The sequence below is a fragment of the Pleurodeles waltl genome, chromosome 7, assembly GCF_031143425.1.
Source record: "Pleurodeles waltl isolate 20211129_DDA chromosome 7, aPleWal1.hap1.20221129, whole genome shotgun sequence".
NCBI classification, from domain to species: Eukaryota; Metazoa; Chordata; class Amphibia; order Caudata; family Salamandridae; genus Pleurodeles; species Pleurodeles waltl.
In genome coordinates, this window is record NC_090446.1 from 120,168,392 (window position 1) to 120,189,133 (window position 20,742).

The 20,742-nt window shown below is 43.6% G+C and overlaps 1 protein-coding gene across 4 annotated transcripts in view; it reads left to right on the plus strand.

The window, feature by feature from the left end:
* The window catches only part of RGS19 (regulator of G protein signaling 19), a 314,671-nt gene that overhangs the window by 212,799 nt on the left and 81,130 nt on the right, over positions 1-20,742 (plus strand). For all 4 annotated transcript variants that reach the window (XM_069243228.1, XM_069243229.1, XM_069243230.1 and 1 more), the window contains one exon: positions 1,783-1,919. In XM_069243228.1, the coding sequence (XP_069099329.1) occupies positions 1,783-1,919 (137 nt within the window). The remainder of the gene's footprint in view (positions 1-1,782; positions 1,920-20,742) is intronic.

A 20,742-nucleotide genomic window follows, 5' to 3' on the forward strand; every position in this document is an offset into this window, starting at 1 on the left:
TGAAGATATACATCTACACACCTGCCTTATTCACAGAGGGGTTTAGACATGAACATTTTAAAAATGTTACATTTTGAAATCTTAGTTTACAGACTAAGGACGTAAATGCAATTGAAATGCAGATCAAAAGAAAACACCATTTTGTAACCCACAGGATGAACAGGCCAGGAAGAAACGTGCTTTTTTCTCTTTCAAAAGAGGTGACCTCCTGATTAGAACTTCCCTAAGCCCAGTAGGAAAGTACCCAGCAACCCCTCACTGTAAACCAGAGGCTGAAACAAGGCCGGTGAGGTCGCTCAGAGAAGGTCAAAAGGCAAATCCCTGACTTTTCTGAGGTGAATGTTGGACACAGAGCAGAGCTCTGGCCCGGTGTCTGGGCGTGAGGTAGTGAATCGGTCAGGGCGTGTAAGGTGCTGAGAGTGCTAGTGCCTTCACAAGACTACCTGAAGCTTGGGGCTGTTCAATGAAGTGAATGTACTACTGCACAAATGCTCTTCCTAGACCAACACAGTTCTGTGGCCATTTTCACAATATGTATTGCTGTCCCTAACTACCAGGTATTCCCAGCTTGATATTGGGGAACAATTTAAGCATGTGAATCTATGAAACAGCGAGCCAACGCTGAAGAAATTAGAAAATATATGAAAATAAACATTGGCCCTCCAGTAAAGACATTATTCTTAACTGGTTTGCTTTGAGATTTCAGGAGTTTATGTACATTTTCTTTGTGTTTTCTGATGAGCAAACCCAACAGTATTCTGTACCAAAGAAATCCTTCTGATCACCCCTGTTTATGGGATCCTTTACTTTGTTTGCATGTTTATTTTTTAATAATAAATAAGTTATTGAGTCTGTCTATGATTGTTACAAATACAACTGGAGAAGCATTACAATTCCTAACTGGAGTGCCCTAACCATTAAACCCTGATATGTTGACAAATCTTAGTTTCTAGCAATCTTGTTAAAAAATGACGAACACGTTTCCCTTTAGGTTCGTGGTGCCGTAGGAATCAATACTAAAATGTAGAACATGGTGACCAAATGGTGTAAACAGGCACGAAAGCTGGTCTCCTGCAGGAATTTTACTGCACTTGGTGAAATGGCATTTGTTTCTCGTCGAGGCAATCAACTATTGCCTCCCTGCGGTTTTGCCTTGCCTTGGAACCAGTCGTTGAAACAACTCTAGATGAGACAGCCCATCAAAATCTTAAACTGCCTTTGTTCTATAGTTGCAAACCTATACCAAAATGACACTGCTGGAAGGTGCTTCCGGCTAGTCCATTGTGTTAAGTAGTGTTGTTCCATTTCTATTATGACTCATTTTCAGTCACTGACGATTTGTGAATTCAAATATTTTCTTGTTTTTATTTTTCCTCCTTTACTGATCTATACAAAATATATGTTTTGAATGCCATGCTATAATTCAAAACCATACGGATTCTTTTGATCACATTTCCATAAATCGCTGCTTTTATTATGAGAAAATTGGGGGTTATTTACCACATCCACGAGGGGTAAAAACCACATATTCCCAGTTTTGCAAAGTCAGTGTTTACCACGCTGATTTCAGTATTTATGCCATTTACACTTAACTTTTCCTCCAATAAATTGTGCCACGTTTTTACTGTCAAAATCTAACAGCGGAGATTGCAAGGATGCATTTCGGTAGATACTGGTATTTCACTCCGAACACTAAATCAGAGCAATTGAGCGGTACTTTAATAACGGGTCTTTGACTGGATAAAGGTGTTAACACCTCTTGTTTACCCTTCCTTTCTCCAGTACACTGGACCGGATCCGGAAGAGCGTCAGTCTCCAATGTCCCGGCATGACCCTTCTCCAACGATGGTGCAACCGGCCAGCAATAACCGTCCAAACGCATGCTGCTTCTGCTGGTGCTGCTGCTGCAGCTGCTCCTGGTACGTTTCAAGGCTGTGCATGAGCGGGAACAGGAAGGACACCTGGGGGGATTTCCGGCAGCACCTCTTGACCGCGACAACACATCTCCCAATCAGAGCACAGACCATGCGCCATGCGTACAGACAGGAATAAGTAGCTTTGCCGTGAGGACTAGGGGCCAGACGTAGCAAAGGTTTTTACCCATTCTGTGTCTATGGGAAAGTGTTCGTACATATGGCCCTAGGTTCCAACTGAGAGGGCTGCACTAGAAGGGCCATGCTAATATACACAGTGTTGTCCTCTACCTCACTGCTGTCATACTGCAACAATTCCAAGGCAGGTGTCTTTTACTGACAGAAGTAATGGTTGTGGGGATCTATAGGGCACTATGTGTTGCCTTGTGCTTGCCTCAGAGAGGTTAAGGGAATCACAAATAAGTACATTTGCATACATGCCAACTGACCCGTTTTAGCAGGAGATTCCCTGATTTTAGAAGCCAAAAATGGCTTTAACTGTCTCTGCCGAAAATCGCCTCTGCTACAATATAAATCATTGGGGAAAATGCATTCTCCCGATTTTGTTTTCAAAATCTTCCACTTTCCTTGTAAATTGTTGGCTTGTCTGCATTTGGTGTTGTGTGAATTTAAAGCCCAGTCATTGTGCCCCCGTCTGAACATAAGTATTTTAGTTCAGGCCTCAGACTTGGATTTAAGATATTCCAGAACTGATACTCCAGTTTCCCTGTTTTGTGTCTGTGTCACAGACTTTCTAAGAACCTCTGGAAGTTCAGGTGTGCACTTGTAAGGAGCAGGGTCCCCGTATGTCATAGTAGGGTGCATTATTTATCTTGATTACCTTTTTCCCAAAAAGATTTGTACATAAGACAGAGAATCTTCAGTTTGATCCTCCCCGCCACAGGGCCCGTAACAGCTACGTTGTTTTCGCCCAGACAGAGTTGCTGAGTAAACTCACACTTGCTGATTGTGGCTTAGCTTTAGTCAAGGATTCAGAACAGGGTGAAGGACTACCGTGTGCCCCAGACACTGCGGGTAATAGATATCAAACAATCACCAGCAGAGATGTAGGATCAATGAGCACAGGTGGATTCCAAAATGGAACTGACCACTCGGGCCACACTGGGAAAATATAACTAACCCTGTGTCTCAACAGTGAGTGTTGCTTATAGTATGAGGATTGTCATAAGAGTAAAATTATAGAAAGATTAAATTAACTTAGTGTTTACCAAAAGGCTATTTACAAGGAACGTTAAAACTCAAAGGTAGCTAATACAAAATGACACAACTTTAAGGGCACTGGATTTTATCAGAAGCAGTCACAGGTGACTGTACGCAAACAACATTTATATAGCACACCTCTACCATTTGTAGAGCCCGAAGCACTGTTGGATTCTGGATGGTCGTTTTGTACGTATCTGAGGTTCTCCTCCACCAGAGACATTGTGGTTTGGTGAAACTGTGTTTGGTTGGCGAAGATCAGTCTGTGCTGTAGATCGATGAAGATGTTTTGTACCGGGAAATGTGAAAAAATGTTTCAGATCTTTGAAGTGTACCAAGTTTGTTTGCCGAAGGAGTTACACATAAATTTAGTTCAAGAGGGATGCCTCATTGTCCATAGTCTGACGAGACTGTTCTGTTGAGTGTAACCTTGATGTACTGTCATTTTAATGAGGATGTACTATTGTCCATAGTCTGACGAGACTGTTCTGTTGAGCATAACTTTGATTTACTGGAATTTTAATGAGGATGTACTATTTGAATCTAATAAATTCTGAGTCTGAGGTGCATGTGTTTGTGAGGTGAGGAATGTGCTGTGTGGTGACAGCGCTTTCCCAACTATTTGGCTTTGGTTTTGAGCAGTGTGCATCAGGAAGCCAGGAGGTATACCTAATGTGTTGGTTTGAAGCATGACCAAATCAAGTCAGGATTGACTTGTTGAGTGGTGAGTGCCAATGGGAGTCCAATGATAGCTGGACTGTGGCATTTATTATGCTTTTAAGGATTGTTTTTGTGTAGGAAGGCTTTCTTTCCTGCACAAAACAACCCACCCTTAACATAGACACCCTTGCACTATGGTAAATATGCATCATATCTAAGTAAAGATGGCACATTTCTGCTATCACCATTTCATGCAATGCAGCAACTTTGCTAGTTGCTCTCTGTTGCACAAAATGTCAGTAAATATGCCCTTGGTATCCTAGTAGACCTGCTTTTCCCTCTGGTGTCCCATTTCATGTAATGCGGCAACATTGCTTGTTGCTCTGCGTTGTACGATATGTCAGTAAATATGCCCCTCTGTATCCTATACAGTGTTCCCCAACCCCCGGGCCGCGGACCGGTGCTGGTCCGTGGATCAATCGGCACCGGGCCGCCCCACTGTGGCGGGCGGTAAATGTTTGATAATTTTTCCGTGGCCCGCTTGTCACACAATGGGACAAGCGGGCCACGGAACAATTATCAAACATTTACCGGTCCGCGGCGATAAAAAGGTTGGACAACACTGTCCTATTAGACCAGTGGTTCTCAAACTTTTTGATGCCGTGCCCCCTCAGTAGGGAAAATAAAATCATCAGCCCCCCCCCCCAGAGTTTTTTACAATTATTCTATTAGGTTGGCAATGTCTAATATGTCTAGACTTATTTAAACATTGCAGTTAAGTTCTGTTACCTTTTTAAAAAATGCAATAAATGTTTTTCTGCCTAAAAAAGCAGTGTTATCTGCATAATGCCTCTTTTGGCCAGAGCCCGGAGCCCCCCCTGAGATCACTTGAGGCCCCCAGTTTGAAGACCCCTGTATTAGACCCTCTTTTCCCTCTCGTGTCCCAACTGAGTGGGCACAGAGAGAAAAGCAGGGGCTGCTGGAGTGTTGAAGACTTAATAACCTCGGGAGTCAGTCCAGCTCCTTTCATCCCAAGCAATGGTGCTAACATAGCATGTCTTTTCCTCTCCAGTAGCACAGTGGAGCTTCCAAGCCAGATACAGATTCTGAAACCCATTCTGGAATTGCCTGGTTTCCCAGCTAGCCAGTCCCCCAGGAGTGAAAGTGTCCTGGAGGACTTACAAAGGAACTAACAGTCGCAAGACTACACCTGAGCTGAGATTCCTGACCTACTGCAAGGGATGGTGAGCAGGGGTGCATGAGGCACATTTATTTGCCTCACACAGGCAGTTATGCTCACCCAAATATTTATTAAGTTCAATGGAAGCCAACTGTAATAGCTTTATTAGATTTGTGGGAAAAAATCCTCACATTGTATTGTGAGCAAACAGTTCAGGTATAGAGTGCGTGCATGATATCATGACAAAATTAACTCCACAGTTAAGAATGCAAACCTCTTGTATGAAGCTTGAGGAATGGAATCTTAAGCACAATAAAAAAGATCGCAATAATGCCTTCAACTATATTCTGTAGGAGTTGTAAAAGACGCACAGCGCATGATTTAGTTACTTTTTAAAAGGGAATGGAAACTGTTTTTCTGCACCACTTGGTGAAGGAAATTGCTTGATTTTTCTGCTTATTTAAGTGTGATTTACCGCTTCCTCTGGTTAAGAAGTCACTTTTTAGTGATGATGATGCTTGGGAGACGTAGGAGGGTTGGCGGTGGGTGTGGGGGCGCGTATCTGCCCAGTACTTTACTAAATTCAATATAAAGAAAGTAACCGAGGACTTTCATTACTGGTCTTCTCAGACGGATCTGCGGCCTGTACTATCAGATGGAAGCTGGTCTTTCCACATGCCCTGCGTTAATAAGCAAGCAGCACGCACTTTTGCAAACCGGAACCCAGTTATTTAATCTAACAAACGCAGAGGTACAGGACAACCTTGCAAACAACAACGAAATCTTCTTTGCTGCGGTTTGTTGAGGTAGTCTGAAATGTTCACTTCTTGACCCTACGGCAGAGAGAAGGAGAGAGGATAGTCAGTCAAGGGAGAGGCTCAGTTAAGAGTATATATGAACTGGCCATCACACAGCCCTGCAGTTTGCATTGGATTGATCGAGTTTTTGGGGTCTCGCTACAGCTTTAGCTATGTGTCGCAAATAACACTGTGTGCCTTACTACACGGAGTGGGCTTTTGGTCAGCCCGTTTCTCATGAATGGTTGTTTTGCTTAGCCATTCCAATTCTTGAGTCAATGACTTGTTCCCCCATTCATGCACCAGTTCTGCTTTTTCCATGTTTTTTTACTTTAAGAGTTCTACACTGCTACTTTTTGAGAAGCAATCTGTGAGAATGCATGGCGTTCTTCTTTCTTCTCTTTGTCTCTCTCTCTCTTGTGCTGTTCTCATGCTCTTGCTTCTTGACCACCCCATGTTTGACCCCCACATCCAGCCTCTGTTGCTACCGACCTCCTGAACCTTGGCAGTCTTACACAGCTCTCTAGTGTGTAGACATCACATGGTGACCATTTTGGAAGCATACAAAATAATGCTTCCATCTTTCAGTACTTTCAAAATGACCAGCATGCAATGTGGCAGGCATCTTGGTAGTATTAAGAGCAAGGTTTGGCCGTGCACAGATATTATCTGTATACTTCCAAGAAAGCCACCATGTTTCATGTAAACACGACATGGCTGCCTTCTTGGGGCTATATTTTTATTAGCTCTAAGAGGGCGAGCAAATTGTAGCTCGGAATTATAGAATACAACATTCCAAGATGGACAAACACTATGTTCTATACTTCCCAGATGGCAGCCACATTACATCTTCACTGAACATGTTGGTCCTCTGAAGTATAGAAAATCCAGTTCGATTTTCAAGATGGCCAGCTGCCAAAATTGTTGTTTATGACACCAACGCAATGAGTAAAAAACAAGAATTGGCAAAGCAACATTACTGGCTTTGCCTGTGCTTGTTTTACCCTTCACAAAACGTACTGATTTGATGCATGGCAGATGGATATGCAAAGAAGAAAGATAGACAAGTTCCATTTTGTGAATATTCACCACATATTAATTTATGAGACCGTTATTCTAGTCCACATTTACCTGAGTACATAAATATATATAATCTCTAAAATGATAAGACTGAAATACATTCTTATGTACCAACTGCTCTTTGGCCACTTTTCATGTTTAAATGGCAGCTTTACCTCAATAGTTTAAGATCACCTTCCATTAAACTGTCATTCACCAGTATGCTTTTCACTCACATACATTCAGTTAAATGCTTCCTCATTAATGTGAGAGCCGTACACACATATCAATTAGATATTTTCAGTTTTATCACCATGAAAGAACCTCATTTTATTTTCTTAATGGAAACTTGCCTAAATATGACCACCTGGCATGTTAACACCATTCTAAAGGAAGAACACATTCCCTAACCATGTAGCGGGATTGGTATAGTTATACATCTGCCCCCGCCCCATATCCTCTTGGAATCCAACCACCACAAAAGTGGTGAATGTTTAGTTGTTCACATAGTATTTATTGCTTCATCCTATCTTTCTGGGGTGCTACTTTATCCCTCTTCTGGCCCATGTTTTACTTCTGCCAAGAGCTCCCTGACTTTTTGTCACCTCTCATTATGAAAGCGGCTAATTTTATGATACTGGGTGACCTCAATTTTCACTTAAACTCCATACTGACATCTTTAGTCCACCTCACACATTGACTCGTTTAATGTTCTGGGTCTTTCTCAGCTCGCATTCTTCCCCACTGTTGTAGTGGGTCACATACAGGCTCCCATCTTCACCAACAACAATTCTGTCACCACTGACCCTCCTATTCCACTGCTGTGGTTGGACTGACACCATATTTCATTTGCTTTCCACCAGTCAGTTAATTATCTCTCATCTGGCAATCTTTAGACCCTGCTTGTTGGTCTACGCTGGTCCAAGGAAACTCAACATAATTGCTCACAGGCCTTGTCTGACCCTCTTCCTATTTCACGTCCTGCTACTGCTTTGACTAACAATGATTCTGTTGATATCACAGCAGTTGCAAAATCCTTTAATAATTGGATCAGATCTTCTTGGATCTTATTTTTTAAAGTACACTTTATTGCATTTTATTTACATGCTGTAAAATACATAGCATATTTGAGCAAAGTTATGACAATACACATGATATGGCTGTGCATCACAATTTTGGTAAATCAGACAAATAAGTGTCCAATAATTATACATAGTCTTAACAATGCAATTTAAAACCAGTAATTACCAACCACCCTCCCCCCGGTATAACCAAACTATGTCACCTGATGATTGTAATATATACTGAGGGGTATGTATGTGGAGGAGATACTAATATGACTTAGGTTGTAGCGATTAAAATCCAACGTGTTGTAAGTACTGTCATTTAATATGCCGTATGGGTCTAGGACTGGGTAATTTAGAATTAGTGTACGAGTATGACTGGGCTCCAGACTGCACTATGGATGGCTGGGGGACCAGGCCAGAAACAAAGTTATTTTCCTGAGAGACGTGTGCAAGTGCCTTGTTACTCTCCTTCCAGCTAGCTATCTTGCAACTTGAATTGTTTTAGTAGAGTATCCCATTCAAGTGATATGGGTTTCTTACATAATCCTCTATATTTCTCTCTTCGTAAAGCCCCACTCTCGGCTAGACCCCATTAGGCATCCTCTTCACGCCATTTAGCCACTAGGGGAGCCTGTGGTGACCTCCAACATCTTGATATTAATCTCTTTGGTAATAACAATGCCAAGTCTGTGAAGCTGGCCATTACTTTAGAGTGTTTGAGTCAGGATGTAGGCCTAAAATACACTGTTCTAACCTGTGCCAGTGTGTCTGACTGGTTAATTCTGATAGTGCTGATGCTATGTCTGACCTATAAGCATATAATGAGGGCCAATTCCATAACATATGTATGGGATCTGCATGCGCTATGTGACACCGAGGACAGCCAGCAGAGGCCGTGGGGAATATAATTTTGATTCTGTGCGTTGTGAGGTATGCTCTGTGTAAAATCGAGAGTTGAATACATTTTGTATCTCAGGCTACGGGATATCTTCTTGGGGTATTCCAATAAGAAGTTCCACTCTCTTTCAGAGATCTCACGGGCTAGATCTACTTCACATTTGGTTTTTAAAACCTCAAGGAAGACAATAAGATGTGTTCAAAGTCCCCGATAAAGCCAACACACTAAGTGTATGCCAAGTCCCATGGTGTGCAATGCTTGCAATAGCTCATGTAATTCTGGTTCGTTCCCATCTGGTCCCCAACTTCAGCAAACATAACAGAGAATGCTGGCGTGTGTTAAAAACAATGTTTCTGGTAAGCCATGTGTGTGCACAAAATCAGAATGTGATAATAGTACACTGTTCTAAAAAATGAGCCCACCGTCAGCATTCCCTCCCCTCCCAAGGACCCAGTCTCAGTGCTGTCAGTGTCCTGGAAGATGTGGGGAGACCATGTAAAGGGACGTTTGGGGCATGTGGCACTGGGAAAGCTGTGGAAAACGTAGCTATCTTCTAAATGGTGAGGGCTACGCATAATAGGACGGGAGCCGTTCACAGAAAAGTGACCACCGGCCTTACCAGCTTGTGCAAATGTCCACAGTCAATCTAATCTGCAGTGTATCCTATTTCTGGGAGGTTATGCCCCATCAGTCAGAGTGTCAGCCATTGTAGTTGTCCCGCTATACAGTACACTTTAAAGTCTGGGGATCCCCTGCCGCCTCTGTCCACCGGTAACTGCAACCGGGCATGGCTTACCCTTCTACGATCACTGCCCTAGATGAGCTCTAACAATAATGTCTTCAGTAAACTAATCACTCGGGCCGGCAATATGATAGGTAGATTTACAAAGTGATATAGCAGTTTTGGTAATAACACCATTTTCGCCAGGGCCAAGCAGACAGCCACGGGAGGGGCAATGTGATAAAAAAAGCCTACCTGAGATTTGAGAGAGCCAATCGTGTGCATGAGGTTACCTTTCATCAAATCTTGTAACTCACGCTAAACCTGAATACGTAAATAGCGGAATGTCTGTGGTGCCACCTGTATGCCTGTGTCCCCAAATAATAGCGTAGGATCTGTGTGAGCGCAGGACTTATCAGCATTAATTTGAGGGCCTGACAATGCCCTGAATTCAGACAACAATCAGGTGACGCTGTCTAGGTTACTGTGAAGGTCCTTCAGGTGTAGAATAATTTCATCAGCATATAGCGATATAAAGTGTGTAATATAATCTGGATTCCCCATTCCTCCGCTCCCTGCCGCAGACATTGTGCCACGGGTTTCGACCGTTAACACAAAGAGCAGCGGCGGCAGTGGGCAGCCTGTCGGATCCCACAAGACACCTCATAGTAGGCTGAGATGTAGGCCCCAGTTTTAGCCCTTGCTGTGGGTTTGGAGCATAGGAGCTTCACCCAACAAATACAGACTGGAGGTATCCCATACTGGGCCAACGCCCAGCCCTGAGTATCAAAGGCTTCTCTGATATTGAGGGAAAGACAACCAGCAAACGAGTAGGTTGCTCATGCCGCATCCATTATCTGAAACAAGCGGCGTATGCTTAATGCATTGATCTGAGTGCAGGAGGTGTGGGAGCAAAGGGAGTAACTGTCGTGCAAGGACCTTAAGTAGGAGTTTGTATTCTGTGTTCAGTATGGATAAGGGTCTATATGAGGACCAGTCTGAGGGCGGTTTACCCGGTTTCAATAGAGAGGTCACAAGTGCCTGTCTGGTAGATGGGGGAAGGATCCCATGCTCCAGCGAGGCACTGTATAATTTTTCCAGCTGTAGGACCAGTTGTGTTGCAGATGTGGGATAGAATTCGATTGGGAGCTTATCTGAGCCTGGCGTTTTATTCTAGGCTAGTTCCTTAATAGGCCCTTGCAGTTCTCCTTGTGTAATGGGGGCATTAAGGGCCTCCCAATCCGCTGCAGACACTCTGAGCTAAAATGCTCATTGTAGGAACAAGGCTATGTCAGCAGGAGGCAGTGGAGGGGTATACAGGGCAGCATAGAAATCACAAAATGCTGTGTTGATTTTGAGTTGTGTCACAACTGTTCCCTGGTCTGGGGTGTCCACCGATAGTACAGGGGTGGGTGAGGGGTCTTGTTGAATCAGCAAAGCTAGTAGCGTACCTGGCTTGTCGGCTTCCATGTGAGTGCACTGTACATATACCCTATAGTCAACTACTCGGAAACGTTCAAGAAGCTCTGCATGTGTGATTCTAACGCTTTGTAAGAAGGTCACAGCGCCACTATTACTAGCTGCTGGTTGTTTTAAGGGCCCCATGTTATTTTCTACTTCACTAAGCTCGTGGAGGACCTCCTTGGAGACACCCCCAACGTGCTTCTAGATGTTCCACTTATGACAACCTTAATGGCCTCCCATTCCACTAACAGTGAAGAGGCTGTGCCCGTGTTGTCTGCAAAGTAGGTATAAATTGTGGTGGTGAGTGTTTCCTGAAATGCTGCTCCCTCTAGGAGCAGCAGTTGCATCCCCAGGTGGTAATAAGGGCAGGCGCTCGACCCAATGATAAAGTCATTTCCAACTGAATGTGATTAGAGAAGGTTTTGGCTAAGTACGTGGCATGAGTAATATTAGGTTGAAGGTGGTAAGAACAGAGGCATCTGTCCACGCGGGAGGGCATTTGGATGTGAATAAAAAAAGTATTCCCTCATACCTATGTTTTAGTTTTGCCATACATCTGTGAGGTCCCAACCCTCTACCTATTGCTGCAGTGCCCTCGCCTGTCGTATTGGAGCTGTAACAGGTAAGGAGGGTGGGGGGCGGACTAGGGCTATATCTAGAACAGCATTAAAGTCTCCACCCAAAATCTGCAGATAGGGTACCCAGTCTGTTATCAAGGATGATAAGTGGGAAAGAAAACCATCCTGTTCCATGTTGGGTGCGTATGTGCATACCAGTATAAGCAGTACTCCATCCAGTGTCCCTTTAAGCAGAACATAGTGGCCCTGGGTGTCAATTCTAGTATCCTGTACCACAAACGGGACACCTACCCTGATCCATATTGGAGCCCCTCGGGCAAATGCAGAGTAGGTTGTGTTAAACATTTGCCCCCTCCATTTCCTACGCAGCCTTTGGGCTTCGGAACCAGTAAGATGAGTTTCTTGTAAATAAAGGATTTGCGTCCACCTCCTGTGCATTTGGGCCAGTATCCTGTGTCATTTGTGTATTGTGGCCAGGTCCTGCACATTCCAAGTGACAATGTTATAAGAAGTTGGTACAGTTGGCATCACTCTTTTGAATATACCATTAATGATATAGATCTCAACACACATCACATTACCCCAAACGTGTAAAATAGGGGACTGCATCAAACCAATTAACATTCCCTCCCACAACTCCCAATATACGGTCCAGCATTGTGCTACCATTCCACCAAACTGTAAGACGAACCATAACATAAAAACTAAAAAGAAGCATTTGCCTTTACCTATGGGGTATGCAATGCTAACCTCAGTTATCATTTCAAATTATAAGTTAAGAGCAAGTTAGACATGGGCTACCTGGACCCGAAGCCCAGAGTTTAACTTTTTTTTTGCAACAGCAGGAATGGAAGGCATCTACATCAATGACCAACTATTTGCATAAGGTTTGCAAAGGAGTGGGTACATGACATGAAGCCATGTCAGCCCAGCAAGTCATTGGCAGTCTGCGGGGTAATTGAAGGGAACAGTGCCATACTTCCAAGGAAGTCTGAGGCACTGCCATGAGATGAACTGGAGCTGGCATGACGAGCAGTGGAGTGCAGTTTGGATGCCGATTGGATCACTACCACTTGGCCCTTTAGGGATTGTTGGAAGGATAGTATTATCTCATGGCTACTACCAGAGGCTGTGTCCCACCGCCTCAGATGAGGAGGATGCTGAGCCTTGGAAGGCAAGGATCTGTAGGGACTACGTCTACAGGAGTCTGGATAATGCTGCTCCAGTCATTTCCAGACCGAGTCTAGAGTTTAAAAAAAGATAGTGCACTGGTCATGCACCACCTTAAGCTTGGCCGGGAACAACACAGCATAAGTAAGGCCAGTCATGCAAGAGAGGAGCAGAGACACTGCACAGTCCGGGTATAATCAGGGAGTAGGGATACTCAGGAATTTTCCATGAGAAGGGAGCCTTCTGACACGCAGCCCACAGGATTATATCTCAGTCTCTGAAATGAAGTATCTTGGCAACAATGGGTCTCGGCGGTGCTCCCGGTATGGGCTTCTTAATAGGGACATGGTGTTCACATTCCAGCTGCAAACAGCTCTGACAACCCTTTCGGGGCAACTGTGGTATAGAGCCAGTCCTCTATAAATACTGAGTGGTATGAGGGCCCTCTGCGCCTTCCAGCATGCCTATGATTCAGATAGTATTTCTGTGGGCCCTCCCCTCCGCATCCTCAGCCTGTTCCTGGAGTTGATCTACCTATCAGCGCATCAGGGCAATGGTTGAAGCATGTTCCACCTGGCAGGGTGCCATCACGGCTAGTGTCAACTTGTTTGTCTTTACCCCGTCTGTTAGCTTTCGTTGGTCATCTCTGAGAAGGTTAATGTCAGTAGTGATGGTCCCTAAGCGTTGTTCGATAGCCATCTCTGAGTCTCCTATTGCCTGGAGAATAATGTCCAATTTATCACTGCGGGTGATGGCACAATAGGTGGCGGAGAACCATTCTGCGTCAGAGTTGAGGAGCTGTCAGAGGTCATAGAATGGGAGCGATTGTGTAAAGCCAGTTTGCCAGACCTGGCTTTAGTGCGACCTATGGCCTGTGCTGTGCAGAGCCAGGCAGAGCCCTTGAGAGAACAGAAACACTGTCAGGTGCCACACCGGGCAAAGGCCTTTTCTCTTTAAGCACGCTGACTGCTGGTTGATGTGCACTGCTGTATGTGGCCTTCGTCACCAGGCCGGGAAAGTCTGCAACTTTGGAAAGGATGTTAGGCAGGTTACTGTAGGATACTGCGCCATTGGGGCAGAGGTTGATGTTTTGTTTCTGGTCCTGGCGGTGTCTCCACCAAGCACTTGCACTGCAAAGGGGGCGGGCTCACTATCCAGCTAAATACTAGACACAGAATTCAAGCAACAGTCCTTCTTGTGCACCTTTCAGCGTGAGTTACTCAGTAGTAATAGGGTTTACTTCTCCATGTGAGGCTGTTGTGCGGAGGTCGGGCTGAGCGTAGCATTGAAGGCTGTATCACAACTAATGAAGGATCAGGCTGCTCTGCCCGGTTTGCAGCATGCGAAGACTCAGTGTAGTACAATCGATCTCTGACGTGTATGTTCAACTCCTGCAGTGCCCGTCCACAATATCCAGGTCATTGAGCCTTCCTGAGGGTGGTGGGTTAGTTGTTCACGTCAGGGCTAGTGCACCGTAAAAGCACCAGGTGGACAATCCACATGTGTGCACCAGGCCTAGTCACACTCACTTCAGGATATTGCTCACTGTGCAGAAGATATTGCCACAGGCCCTGGCACTCACACTGTTAGGCGTTCAAGGCCTAAGCAAGTTTGCACTGTTAGATAGTGCCGGGTCCCGCCGGTGTCACCATTCAGTGCAAGATGTCAGTGCTAAGTGCTGGGCCCTGAGAGCATACGTGCAACTCTAGAACATGTTCCCTGCTCTCCTCTCCTATAATGCTGGTTATGTTACTATTGGCAAGAGGGGTTTTGTGAAGATAGAGATGTGACTTCGCAACCACACCGGGCCGCACATGCTCTGTAATGCTGCTCAGTCACTGAAGGTCATCGTGGGCATTTCCCCAGAGATACCCGCATTCCTGTGCAGACGGGAGGGGCCCACCACAGCAACACCTCACCTCTGTGTCCAATGACAGGTTGTGGAAACTGGCGGCCTAGGTCGGTGCCATTACCACGCGGTGGCAGGACAGCCGACACTGCCGTTCCTGTACGTAGGCATTTGCTCTCACGCCACTAAGTGTTCACAGGCGTTTTGGGGTCATCTGCACGGTGCTGGTCCGATGCAGTTGTTAGAGTGCAGAATAAGTAGACTATGGGACCCAGGTCCAGAAGCTTCCAAGCTATGTGACCGCCATCTTGGGCAGTTAGCCAAGCCCTCCATCTCCTTGGATCTTATTACAGAGATTACAACCCTCAGACCAAGAAGACCGCTTCCACATTTAAATATTTTTTTAATGAGCTTTTGATTGCTAAAAAGAAATGCAAGGTTCCTGAAAGATCACTGAGGAACTCCTGTCCCCAGGCTAAAACCACCTGTAAAAGAACAATAAAAGTTTACCATAACCTTATCTGCCAAACATACATCACTCATTTTGCTACCAAAATTGAACATGCTAGAAACTCATCTAAATGTTATTTTTTTAATTGTGAAATATGCTTAATCCCGAGTCTTGTAAAACAACAGTTCCTCCCTGGCAGACACAAAGTAACATCGTACCTTTTTTCACGATAAAAATGTAAAACTCCCAACTAACTTCGACTCAGAGCCATCTTTCAACTCCATCGAACTTTCTCTATATTCCAGGACCTTAACGCACGGTTCTTCTTTCTACCCCCTCCTTCCCATAACCTGCCAGACAGTCTCCTTCTTTACTCTCCACAATTAAATCTGGCTCACTACTCGATCCTTGTCATCTTCCTATCCCTGTCCAGTGAAGTAACCACAGCTCTGGTTGATCTTCTTAATCCCTCTTTATCTTCTGCCTCTGTGCCTGGAAACACAGCAGACTTCTTTCTTTGCCGAAGAAGCAGTGTAACCTTCTGACATATGCGAGCAACTATCGGTCTGTCTCTTTGCTACCACTTCTCTCAAAGACCTTGTGTAAAGAGAGTAAAACTCAACTCTCTCTGTATTTTGGACCCACTCTTTGCTGGACTTTTATTCAGTGTGGTTTTAGACCTTTACATAGTATGGAATCCGCAACACTTGCTCTTGGACATTATCTTTGAATCAACATAGGTCAGGGAGACTCCAGAAAATCCAGTTGAACTCAGCCAGGTATTCCTCCTAAGCACAACACTGATGCCAAAGCTCTGCTGATGCAGTCTGTAGTGGCCTTGCCAGACCAGAGCAAGTACCTTTCTGCCATCTGACCACCATGTATTGTGAGGGGCAAAAAGGCCCTGAAGTTCTCTGGGACGACAGGTAAGATGTTTCTGACCATATTCTGTAATGCATTGTTGTACCTACCCACGACACAAATTGCATTGACAAAGTTAAGGGCTAGAGTAGTCGAAGAAAACATTCTCCTGCTGAAAGCATCCAGTCTTTTAGATTTCTTATACGGAGGAATGGTCAGGAAGGAATTTGGAATGAATTTGTTTGTTGACGCTTAAACAACCAGGCTCCCCATTGTAGAATACTTGGTCAGGAAGTTCGAGTTAATGGGAGCTGGCCTGTGTTTATGACACACATCACAGGTCGACTAACTGGCGGGCATAAACACAACTTGGACCATGCAGCCAGAAGGGCAACAGTTTTCATTAAATGGCAATCCTGACACAGATAAAGCTGGCCCTGGTCGAAGACTCTCTGCTAAAACATCTGTTTACCTCTAAATGGTGGGCAACTACAATTAAAGTGTTTCAGATGCTCTCTGAACCTCTGCTGCAAACGGAGCACATTCCTCAGTTGGTGGCCCAAGTAAAGGGTCAAATCCAATTCTGGAGATGTATCTAACCCACTGGCATTTTGTAGATGAAGGTACACTGTGTCATCAGGAGGCAGCAATCTGTCCTCTTCTTTATCACTGTTCCTGGAGACATTGGCATCCCACAGTGAGCACGGATCAAAGCTGAAAAAAGCATGAATCCACCACTTATATTGACATCAAGGTAGGGGTCTGGGATTGGTATCCGGTTATATAACCTCTGAATGCTCTTTCGCAACACAGGCCTGAAGTGGATCATCTTTGGTCAAGGGTCAGAGATTGGGTTCAGATCATCGGCAGGAGCCAGCAGAGTCTGTGTCGTTAAGGATTGAACCATCGTGGACCTTGGTGCCATCTTAGAAGTCAGTACTAGAGTTGGTACAAGTCAGGTAGAGGATCCCAAAGGGTCAGACAATGCTGGAAGCAGACCCAATGGTGGAAGTCCAACTCGAGACCCTAGAGGCTTCATGAGGCATGAAGCAAAGCTAGGGGGAGCTGGAATCACAGAAAAACATCTGCAGCATGGCTTCTTTGAAGGCTACTATTTGCTGCGGGGTCGACAATGACACAGGAAAGTGAGGGCTTGTAATGACCAAATTCCAGGATCAATTTGGACCCAGACGGGGTAGTATAATCTTTTTTTTGACACCCTTGCACCTTCTTGCTAATCTCATTGAGTACCACTTGCATTTCGTGTGCTTGTGCCTAGACTCTGATTTCGAACTACCGGATGACTTTGAGCAGGAAGTGCACATTTTCCTGGAGCAACCTCGTGAATAGGACCATCACCCAGAATGGGAGAGTGAACAATACTTTTACCATGATCTTTTATTCAACAAACTAAAGTTTAGTTTTCTGGCCCTGAATTGAAGGCACACTTTTTGCATGAATTAGACCCGTGGGTTGAGCCCATGCACCATGGGCTTACCTTGTGTAGATCTATTACTGATACCTGCTTCATACCTTGTGCAGGTCTGTTACCGATAACTGCTTCCTACACAGTTTGAATTCTGTAATTTCCAGTGGAGACATCATTCCCTAGCAAAACGGTCAAAGTATGTAATATTGTAATGGAGCTCTGGATCTATGTCGAAGGGCTTGTAAAGAAAGGAAGTGACATCAGTGTGCAGGGGTAGTGCTTATATGTGACAACTTACCAGTGTGACGGTGCACTGCTGGAAGCACTCTCCAGATCTAGTCTGGTACCTGGCAATATTCTAAAGATGAAGAATCTGTAGTAATAAGTATCAATCAGAAATGGTTCATAAGGCACATTTTATGAAAGGCACATCCTTGCTTATCACTTCCATTTCTCCTTCTTCCCTTGTTAGTTTACTCATCCCACACGCCTGTGTGTTGGCAACTCTACTACGGAGGGCAAACATTAGTAAGCTATACACTCTTCACCAGTCAACACAAATATTGCCAGAAACAACACACTACATTGAGAAAATCAGCTTTTGCTGGTTGAAATATAAGCCTACGTGCCTGCTCCCAGCCCCATAGCCAAAACGTTAAGTGAAGTTTCACCGTCATCTACAAAAAGATACAAGATACCAGCCATATGTATAGTCAGCACAGTTTTTAAAATAAAGCAGTAATTTTGCTGCTATTACGGAAAAGTGGGCATGGCACAAATCCAGTTTTATAGTTCCCCTCAAACATTCGATATTTGTATTTGTAGGGCTATTTGTAGACCACATGGTTGCCTAAGGTTTAGAGCTCTGAATTGTCTTTCTGATATTCGTTTTCACTGCCAACTAGTACCACTGTAGGAACAACATGTCTTCTGTTGTATTCTGAAGAGTGTAAATGAAGATGGTGAGCAGAGACATACAGGAAGGGAATTATCAGCAGCAACGAAGTGGAAAAGCTCTATCTACCAATCTCGCCTTACGAGTAGTCGAGACATGACAACTGTTGAGTGAAGATCCTAATGTTCATGATTGAAAGTAACAACTGAATTTGGAGGTGAGTAATGGATGGGATAAGGAGCAGATGGTTTTGTGGACAATAGTAAGAGATTTCAACAAAATTCTTTATTCTGCTGGGAGTTATTTACTTCTTGAAATAAGTCTCCTGCAAGTGAAACTTACACAAACAATGCCAGAGCAAGAAAAATAGAAACTGATTGAAATAGGCAAAACCCAAGAATAAGCATCTGCACAAAATTACTTTGTAATAACCATTTTGAACAAACCTTAATTCAGTGTTAAGTTCCAGCAGCCAAACCGTCCTTCAAATATTTTTTTTTTAAATCACTGTATAACCAAAAGCGCATACCATCTTTCAAATGCCACAATTTATTCTACATCTTAAACTCTGACTATCCTCCATATACCAAAAATGAAGCATGGCTTCAACACACTGACTGTCCTTCACATTTAAAAAATCCCCACCCACTCCAACACCCACACTTTGTTGCAAGTACCAAAATTGACTGAATGTTCCAATTCCCACACCCTCCCATCAATTACCAAAAACTAACCAATGTTACAGTACCTTTATCCCCCTTCGGTACCCAAACCCAACCAAGGCTACAAGACCTAAACTGTCTGTTAAGTCATCTTATTTCTCAGGTATTTGGCTAGCCTCAGTATGACTCCCAATGAGCATTGTACCTAATCCAAACTACTCGCCTTTAAACAGAACTCATGACTCATTTGCTTCCCCAAAGCCTCCGCTCCAATAGTGTGAGGGTAACACAAAACTAGCCCCTGCGGCAGTCAGTCTATCTCTGGTTTGCCAGCATGGAACTATTTTCTTTATTAAAGATCTTATAGTACTCCAAGGGCCATCGAATTGCAAAAGTTGAACCAATTCAAAAGCAGGCAGATGTGCCCTGTGAAAACGTACGTGCAGGGACAAGGGTCGTGTACCAATCGAAAGCTCTCCATGTCAGTATATTTTAATAAGTAAGAAAGTCAAAGCATCCAAAATTAAATGTCAACCAATAAAAGTTGTTGTATATATGTAATTTTATTTAGAAAATGAGTTTGCCAAAATAATCACAACATCGTGGATGTCCCACTGAAACAAACTGGCGAAAGTGAATTAAACTGCAGGAGTGACATGCATCAATGGCATTATAATAAGAAAGACAGATATGCGAATTAAGTGCTTTCTTATCAGATCATCTGGCAACTTCTGGTTGATTTGCATTTAAATCTATTTTTATTTTTAAAACATTCAGTAGAGTCCTTTAACTCAAAAGAAAACATATTCAATCTTTCAACATGCATTTTAAATTTAAGGCACAATATCAATAGAGCACTTGTAGATATTTAAACTTTTCATTTTCTCCTAGTTACACAATAGAAGTCCATCATAAAATTCACTCAAATGGCGCAAGCCTCCTTTTTTTGCCAGAACTAATATTTGTATGTCAGTCTTCTTTTAAAACTCCAACCACTTTAAAACAGATTTTATTATTCTCCTTGGTAAAATAAATGCAAACAATGCAAAATAAAGTTATATTTCTCTGTGAAACATTGGGTTATCCATCAATGTATTTTCTAGGACCTTCTTTCACAGATGTGCAATTGCACCTTCCATTGAATGCCTTGGAAAATGTCTTACCAAAAGTGAGTTTTTATTTGGCCAAAATATATCTTGAAGTACACTGCCCTATTTTCGTATCCAGACAAATCTCCCAAAGAATTCTGAATTTTTGGTCCATTCATTAGCCTGCAATAATGAAACGTAGAGATGAGACTATGAAGACCATTGAAATCATTTTCCAAACTCCTTATTTTATTTTTTTATCATATAACACTCTATCGAACTCTTAAAAAAAACACATCACTGTGAAACTCCAGAGCATCTTACCAATGTTTCCTAGGTGCGACCTAACATGGATTAAAATTGATATACCGGATAACACTTGCAGTTCGGTTGTTCCATGGAGGTCATTTCAGTTGAACTAGAGGCGTTTTCAAGTACATGGTAACATTTCTTGCTATATTCTCAAACATTTCATTTGGTAAATTATGTTTCCTCTTAAGAGAAACAAGAATACATAGTATTTAACCAAAAGAAGTCCTTCAGTGGTTTCCCTATGCTCAGTTTCTCACATCACCTCGCCTCTTAATCTGTGATCCTTAAACGACGAATGGATCTACTTATCCCCAAGAGCACTTTTTCATGGCTTCAAAGAATTAGCCCCACATGTTTGGGGAGTGTTCAGACACAATAATCCTGTGTTGCAAACCTTGAAAATAATAGGCAAACACTACAAGTTAAAAGCAATGACATACCCAACATAAATGTAGTTTCACTTGTCC